The 8,899-nt window shown below is 40.4% G+C and overlaps 1 protein-coding gene across 3 annotated transcripts in view; it reads right to left on the bottom strand.

Moving 5' to 3' along the window:
• Ptpn2 (protein tyrosine phosphatase non-receptor type 2) overlaps nucleotides 1–8,899 on the bottom strand; it is a 60,775-nt gene that overhangs the window by 961 nt on the left and 50,915 nt on the right. For 2 of the 3 annotated variants that reach the window (XM_050157908.1, XM_050157907.1), the window contains 2 exons: nucleotides 8,289–8,455; nucleotides 6,389–6,490 (listed from right to left, as the gene is read on the bottom strand). In XM_050157908.1, the coding sequence (XP_050013865.1) occupies nucleotides 6,389–6,490; nucleotides 8,289–8,455 (269 nt within the window). Of the gene's footprint in view, nucleotides 1–1,411; nucleotides 6,491–8,288; nucleotides 8,456–8,899 lie in introns of all 3 variants that reach the window. The other variant, XR_007594590.1, reaches the window with a different exon arrangement.

Raw genomic sequence — 8,899 nt, 5'->3', positions numbered from 1 at the left:
AAAGAGACGGGGGGGGGGGGGTGACAGTTAATAGCAGTAGTTTTTTGCTATTTCACAATTATTTATCAGTAAGCAAACCCTTTGGGAGGTTGAAGTTATTTCCATTTATTGCACCGACTCCCTTACCCCACCTCCTTCTCTCTCACACACACAGGCTACCACAGTAAAGGCTTGTTACTTTTGTGTCAGCATGCATAAATAGGAAATAAAAGAGCTCTCTCTCCAGCAGTTAGGTCTCCCTCCCCAGTCACGAGAATGAAGATTCTTCTTGCCTACTGGCTTGTTCCTCAAAAGGTGGCAGCTCCTGCGGTGGTCTAAGTTCTTTCCTTTCCCAACACTGATGACTCAGCGCTGACATTAAGAAACCATCCTCTTTAGATGTCATGGGCCACAGAAAAACCATGACGCTTAAGACTCTAGACCCTGGAACCAAAGCGGCTGGTTCTGACTGCAGCCAAATGTGGGATTAACGGTATGCATGTGCGTGTGTGTGAAGCCATGCTTTGGCACCGAAAACGTCTAGTACTCTATTGCCACAAAATATTTTAAACGGGATTCCCCACTCCCACTTAATAAATCAAATTTGTTTGGATTTTCAGTTAAGAATAGGCTGTGTATCTTTTCCCCACTTAAATGGCTGGTTTAAATAAATACTTGAAATAAAGAACAGTGGTGTAACATAATGAGAAAATCCCCAGTCTTGGAGTTTGCATCTCAAACTTATCTGCACTAAGCAGGGTGATCGTGTGTCACTGACTTCCAACTTAAGGATGGTACTATCTAAAGTGTCATTCAGCCTTGATTTAGATTAAGTATCTAAAGTATAAGCTGCTGGCAAAGCTGCAGATGTTCAACACACACACAGTTGCCCTTTCCTAGGGTTGGTTAAACACACATTTACCAAGAATAATAAATTTGCCACTTAATAATAGAGAAGCTGTGGTTTTTAAAACTCGTTACTTCCTAGCAAGTAGTGTTTAGAGGTAACAAAGGTAGGAGGAAATCGTAGGGAATGGCTTTATTGATAAGACTATAAAAGCAATTGGGGTTTTTAGGGAACTCTGTGTGGGTGCTCTGGGCATCAGCTGTGCCCATGCTGCTGTAAAGGCTGGAATGTTCTTCCCTGGTCCACGGCAAAGGGAAAGTCATACTGCATTAAAGCAGCTGGGCAAGGGTGGCGCACACCTTTAATCCCAGCACCCGGGAATCAGAAGTAGGCGGTTCTCTGTGAGTTCGAGGCCAGACTGGACTGCAGAGCAAGTTCCAGGACAGGCTCCAAAGCTACACAGAGAAACCCTGTCTCGAAAAACCAAAAACCAAAAAGTTGTTTTGCTATGAGACATTTACACTAGCATTCTGAGATCATCCAAGTCTAACCATGGTAAGCCAAGCATGCTTTAGAGAAACTTACCCAGGCTTCCTCTCCTGAACTTCCCAAACTCAAAGACTTTTTAAAATAGTCATTTAAAATATCAACAGCATCATGGGTCTGAAAAAATCTATGCCTAATGAGTGACTACAAAGAATAAGTCGATGCTTCTCAAAAGTAGTTTCTGTAAAGAAAAAGAAAACAAAAAATTCCCATGCAGTTCTCCTGGCGGCAGCCCCCAACAAAGCAGGCAAGGTGAAAGCAGAGCGCATCCGAGCAGACCCTAGGAGATGGCCTCACACTCGCTGCTCAAACCCACTGTGAACGTTACAACCAAGCAGAGCTCTCTAGACAGGCCGCCCACAGCCGTCAGAGCTCTTTATGTGAGCCTTCACAAAGCCCATCAGGCAGATCAAGGTTTCCATTCGAGCACTGATACACTGCAAGCAGTGACAGCAGGGGAAAAGAAAAACCAACTTCCAAAGGACGTGGGTCGCCCTGTAGGTTTGTACCGAATGCCTTGAAGCTGTCCCAGGGCCAAGGAAGGAACACAAGGGCTCTGTGCAAGTCCTCTGACTGGGGACGGACACAACCTGAGTTTCTCCATCCACCCTCAGGGGGACAGTTATAGAGCTGCAATCCCAGGTAGGAATGCTAGGCTGCTGATACTGTCTGATAAAGACAGAAGACCAGCTGTGGTGGCTCATGCCTTAAACCCCGAGTACTTGGGAAGTAGAGGCAGCAAATCTTTGTAAGTTCAAAGCCAGTCTGGACTACAAAGTGAGTTCCAAGACAGCCAGGGCTGTTACACAGAGAAACTCTGTCTTGAAAAATCAAAAGCCAAAACAAACAAACAAACAAACTGAAAACCAGCATGAAGAAGAAATGGTATCTGACCCAAACAAGTGATTTCAAGGAAAAAAAAGAAATGAACAGGTCTTCTGTGGAATAAGACATGCTAATAACCAAGGCCTGCATTTCAAGTTATGAGACAACAAATTTTATGAGGAAAAAACATTTAATTTCAGGTTTTTAAAAAAAGCGTATCTAAGATTCTGTGACAAAATTATATAAAGGAATATCAAAAATAAGAGACTTTATTCGCTGTTGGCATATAAACAAAATGTGCGTGTCTCTTGGCACTTTGCTCTAAACCGAACAGATGGACCAAGTTCAGCCAGATGAAAGGAGCCCTTCCTTCCTACCTGACACCAGACCACACAGAATCCATGCCACAGCTATCTGTGCTACTCATCAAGACTCAAGTATGGCCCTACTAGAAAGCCTGATATCTTATCCAAACATTTAAATAAACAGGCTGCGGGCAGTGGTGGCGCACGCCTTTAATCCCAGTAGAGGCAGGAGGATCTCTGTGAGTTCGAGGCCAGCCTGGTCTACAAGAGCTAGTTCCAGGACAGGAACCAAAAACTATGGAGAAACCCTGTTTCGAAAAATCAAAAAAAAAAAAAAAAAAAAAAAAAAAGCCCCACGTCTAGGGACATCTGATTTAGGACGACAGTTTCAAACAGTCTCCTCAGGATAACAGAAAGCTGTGTGCAGTAGCATGTGCCTGTGGTGTTAGCTGCTCAACAGGCTGAAGAAGGAAGATCATTTGAACTGAGGAGTTTAAGGCCAGGCCTGGGAAACAGCTCAAAACAAAACAAAAAATAAATAAATAAACAAACCCACCCAAGGGCAACCACAAATAAAGATTTGTGGCTGTATGTAGAAATTAAGGCAATGCAGATTTTTAATCAGGGAACGACTAAATAGGCATCTCAAGAGATGTAAGTTTGTTGAGTGAATTGTATACAATGCCCAATCAAAGTCCTTTCCTACCATCAGGTTCGTCTCTATGGAGAATCTAGCCAGAGAGATTTTTTAAGGAATCAACAGGAGTCTTCCTGTGCTTGGCAGAAAACCCTGGAGCTGGAGTTGAAAGCAGTGAAGGAAGTGGTATGAAAACCAGGGCTGTTCCATGCCGTGACTAAAAATGTGGTCGTATTTTTGAATTCATAACATCAACTCTGCTTAAGTCAAGAGAACAAGCCAAGTGCGCGGAGAATGAACTCAGGTTTGGACTCTTCAGCACAGCTTGTGTGAAAGGAAACTGATTGATACTGATTCTTCCTTTTCCTGTTCAATCTTTGGTACAAAAATGCTAACACATAACGAAGTGGATAGAAAGATAAAAGAACCAAGATTAAAAAGTCTGACAAATGTGTAGAGTCTCTGCTGAACATGAAAAATTGTCTTTCCATATACATATGAAAAAAGAACTGTATTTTTACACTTCCTGTTGGAGCAACCATAGATAGAAATCAGTAAGCAGACAGAACTCTGTACCTTGTTAACCTGGGAAAGGTATATGTAACTGCAGGTATAACCACTGGTCATGGTATTAAAGCAAGGCAGGAAAAGATAGGAATTAAGGATTCTTTAAATAGTAAATCCCTTTTAAAAATACCTTTTCTTTTCCCAACTTATTAAGGAGGACAGAATTAGGTTACCGTCAAACTATTCTTAAACTAGTTAAAATCAGTAAACAGCACGAGACTGGTGCACACAGTTTAAAGCTGGTTAAAGATGCAGAAGCAGAGACTGATTTCCCTTCTCTGGCTAGCACCCAAGATTGTATGGTGTCTCAGCAGCACAGCTCACTTCATACAGGCCAGGACGATGCCCATGGGCACTGTAATCAAATGCTATGGATATTGAGTAAGCAGCACAAAAATACTATTAAAGCTGCTGCGGTTAAACCCATCCTTAAGGATACAAGCCCTGCCTGCCGAAAGGCACAGAGGAATCACTACACCCAATGTGTTCTCAGAAGCAAAAAGAGCAGCACTCAATGCTATCTCTAGAAGGCAGAGCCTTCCTGGGAGGCGCTGCGGAGAAGCTGAGGCTATCCAGACAGGGTCTCAGTGTGTATCCCTGGCTGGCTTGGAATTTGCTATGTAGACCAGGCTAGCCTGGAGTTCACAGGGATGTGGGTGCCTGTCTTGGCCTCCTCAGTGCTGGGATTAAAGGTGTGCATCACCTTGTCCTGCTATAACTGGAATCTTAATAAGGCTAACATACTGCATTTTGGAAAAAACAAGCCCAATAAATAAAAAAGGCTCAAAACCAATAACCATCTAATTCTAAAGTATAAGAGTCTTGCTGTTTAAATATCCTGCTTACCTGCTCTTCATTTCAAAGTTACAGGACATAGTAATACTGAATCAGGACTCAGGAATGTATTACATAACCTTATTTATTACTATGCAATCCCACTTATAGCCCACTCTCAGACTTTCAGTGAGGTTGTCACATTCAAGACTGCTTCTCAAGGCCATTCACAATTCCTACCTAAACCTATGGTTTTCAAACTGCGTTAAATTAACTGTTTCATTTAAAGTAATTAAGTCTTATAATGCAATCTTACATGATATATAAGAGACAAAGGAGAGGTGCTGTCCTAGTGGTCTGGAACCTTTGACCACCTGGGTGATGTTCCTAAAATCCAAAGCAAAGACTTTGAAACCACCAAACCCTATTAGTGGTTGTGGTTACACGCTTTACAAATACTCATTACAAAGGTAAGGGACAATGTAAGTTTGTACAACATACTATTTATTGAACTTAGAAAGAACTTGATTTTTTTTTCCTTCAAAATTTCAGTCTAATGAGCTGAAATCATTAAATATAAAACACTGGCTCCTTTTCCTTACTAATCATAAGTTACCCGGTTCAGGTAATTACATTAACATTTTCACAAAAAAGGAAAAAAAAAAAAAAGAACAGTGTAAGTCATGCATGGGCTTTACTTTACAAATATCAATTTCTTTTCTGCTAACCACTTCAGTTTTTTGAGACAGTGTTTCTTGCAGTCCTGGCTGGCCTTGAACTTGTGGTCCTTCTACCTGTATCTCCCAAGTGCTGAGGCTTCTTGTTTTCTGACCTCCCCTCCACTGCCTCCTTTTTTACTTTTATTTTTAAAAGACAGAAACCTGCTTTAAAAATTTACAATCTTGGCTGGCTTCAATCTTTTGAGCCTCTCGCCTTAGCTGCCTGAGCACCATGCGTGCCATCACATCCTGCAGAAAACAACTTTTTGATTTTTTTTTTAAAACTAAGTCTTAACCAACTGTCAATTGACTATCCCAAAAAGGAAAATTTTCCTTCAATGACATGTTTAAAATTTTTTTGTCTGTTTTCTTTTCTTTTTAAAATAAACCATAAAATACAAAAGAAATAAAAAAAAAAGTGTAGTAGAAATAGCTTGCTCAGTTTCAACTGCCTCTATGAACATCTGCCTAGGAAAGGGAAAATGTATCCAGTATACAACTGAGTCAACATACAATTTATTTTTCTATGGTAACAGATTTTCAAATTGAACTTTTAAAGTACATTTAACTACAAAAAGTAAGATTAAATAGGTACTTATAAAATATATTTACCCTAAAATGGTTAAGCATATAAAGTTGTAATGCCCATTCCAACAGTACATTACATATTACACACATCATTTTCTTTCCATTAATAACGTAGAAAAGAACCACAATGTTTATTGCTTATATCAAGTGCAGGTTAAAAATCCAGAAAGCCTCCAAAAGCCAATCCTTGTGATAAAGGGTTTCTCGATACTGTCAGTGACACATGATGCTTGATGTGTGAGCACAGCTGTAAGATGTAACAATTTCAACAAGGATCTTTGTCTTTATTTTGAGTCATTGACAGTTTAGGTCTCAGAGGAACCTGCAGTGCTGAGTCCTGAGATGTTGGGCTTGTGACTGTAAATATCCCTTATCTGGTTGATGTCTAGTCTACTGCAACATTTTTGTGGTATGAGGCATTTGCTAACAAACCCTTGAGATTAATACAGCACTGTCAGCTACTAGTGCAGAAAGGTGCTGGGTAAAACTGTTTGTTTATAGGATATTTCACTGAAAAAACAGTGTCCATCCAACCAAAGCACCAACCAAAATGACTGACACAAACCCCATCCTAGTGAGAATAGGTTGCCAATATAACCACCTTTTTCTTTTTCGTTCAGTTTCATTTAGCCTCTGTTTCATCTGCTGCACCTTCTGAGCTGTAGTAGCCTTTCTGTCCTCTCGAATACGTTTCCGTAGAATACTGTAAAAAGACAGAAATAAATTACAGCAAGCCGTAATTACACTGACACAGGGGACTGGCCACCAACAAAACAAAATTTCCTTCAAACAATGTAGCAATAAAAGGAAAGGGTCAAATTGTTCCACATGGCCAATGATACGCTGACAATTCAGGTATAAATTCTGGTATACTTATAGTAATACTTTACCAGGACCTGAAGGTAAGTCAGATATTTTTTTCCAAACTGTCTGCTTCCTCCTCTTTCCTCTCTTTTTCCCAACCAGCTGAGAGAGGGAAAAGACTGGAGGTTCTTCTACATCTGCTCCCCTTGTGATAGCATTCAAAAGCTCAAAGCCCTTTGACAATACTATTTCTATGAATGCTCTGTTTGGGGGGTGCCCACTTGTCTGTCCGACCATACAGATTTCTAGCTCCCATCTTCCATTTCACTGAGAGGTCTCTGACATCCAGGGCAACCAGACCTCGACTCAAAGAAGACTGGCCAGTAGCAACATGGCAGCCACTGAACTCTTGCTCTAGGAAAAAATTCTCAAAAAAACCCATCTCTTCTTACTTACATGTGACAGCAAACACCTGACCAGCTTCAATCTTGGCAGTGGTTTTTGTTTTTGTTTGTTTTTTGTCTTTTCATAACTGTTTTATTTAATCCGGCAGTGATTTTTTTTAAAGTCAGAGCTCTGAACATTTGGCCTGATTAAAAACAATCTTGAATAGCTTTTCAGTATCTACCAGATCACAAGACATTTTCTGGTCAAAAATGTTTAACTTGAATCTAACCAAGAAATCCAAACTATAAGGCATTCTAAAGATCATGGGACAAGTGAAGGGGAAGAAAGTGTAGAAATGTTTCCAGACTGAGGACACCAAGGCATCACCTCACTCAGACACACGCATGAACCTTGACTGATCTAGGACTACTGGTTGACTTTTAGAGACAGATTCTCATTATGTAAAGCCCAGCTTTCCTGGAACTTGGGATTCTCCTGCCTCAGCCTCCAGAGTGTTTGGGTACAGGTATACAGCTCTGAATTCTACTTTTAATTGAATTACTGTGCTTGTGTGCATGAGTGGGAAGAAGGAAAGGGGGGGTGGAGCAAAGGAGGGAGAGAACCTATAGAGCTCAGAGGAGAACTGCTCATTTAAAAACAAACAAAGCCCCCAAAAGACAGGATTTCCAACCAGGCTGGCCTCAAATTCAGTGTGTAACCAAGGATGATCTTAAACTTCTGATCCTTCTGCTGCCTCCTCAAGGGCTGAAATTGCTCATCTATTTTTGTATGCAGCTAGAGATGTAACTCAAGGCTTTGTGCATACGAGGTAAGCACTATAGCTCGACTACATTTTCAGTCATGAATTATATTGTCTTAAATAACTACAAAGTTGGGCTCATAATAAATAAGCTATATGACAATTGTGTGTGCCTATATTGCTAAGTCCTGTGGTGTCTCACTTGGCCCTTTTCTTTTCTTTGTTTTGTTTTTTTGAGACAAGATTTCTTTGTGTAACCATGGCTGTCCTGGAACTTGCTCTGTAGACCAGACTGGTTTCAAACTCACAGAGATCCGGTGCCTCTGCCTCCAGAGCACTGGGGTTAAAGGCGTGCACCATCACAGACTGGCTTGTACTGGCTTTAAAGACAGAAAACTCCTTGAAAGTATTTATGTCATTAAACAACACCCAAACACTCTGACAAAGTAAAACATGATATTAAATGTAAAAACGTGTCTATAGTATTTCACACATGCTGCATTTAGTAAACAGGCTCATCTTTCTCAGTAGGTTGCTACATGGCGCATACCTCTCATTGTTCTCTTCGACATTATCTTGCATCTTAGAAGAAAGTCCTGTTAGTTTTTCCTCTTCTGAACCTATTTTCTTCCCATTGTACTTTTCAGTCATTGTTCTGTTCTGCGAATGATCACAAACAGGAGACAAATCTTCTTTAGAAAGTTCTCTCCACCGTTTCTAGGAAGAGAAGAGAAGTAATAAGTGTTGTGGAATAATCCTTCTGTACAATGTGAAGATGTGTCACTTGGGTTGGTTTAATAACAAGTTAAACAGTTAACAGTTAGGCAGGACTTTCAGGGAAGAGAGAATGCTGGTAAAAAGAAGGCAGAGATGTGAGGAGACACCAAGGAAGAAGGAAAGCAGGATGGACAATACACAGATAAGGTAAATGAGCCTCAGGGCAGCACAGAGATGAATAGAAATGGGTGAATTTAAGGCATAAGAGCTAAGCTAAAAACAAGCCTAACTTTCATAATTAATAATAAATCTCATGTCATGATTTGAGAGCTGGCTGGTACAGTAGAAAAATTTGACTACACATAGTGCCAAATGTCTGGCCACATATATCCACGTAAGTCCTAAGAAAATTTATTTAATAAAAAAAAAAAAAAAAAAAAAAAA

This window comes from Alexandromys fortis, unplaced genomic scaffold (assembly GCF_014885135.2).
Source record: "Alexandromys fortis isolate MF-2015 unplaced genomic scaffold, M_Fortis_MF-2015_v1.1 scaffold_94, whole genome shotgun sequence".
NCBI lineage: Eukaryota > Metazoa > Chordata > Mammalia > Rodentia > Cricetidae > Alexandromys > Alexandromys fortis.
The sequence above is the reverse complement of the archived record's forward strand: the minus strand, read 5'-3'. Positions and strand labels throughout refer to the sequence as shown.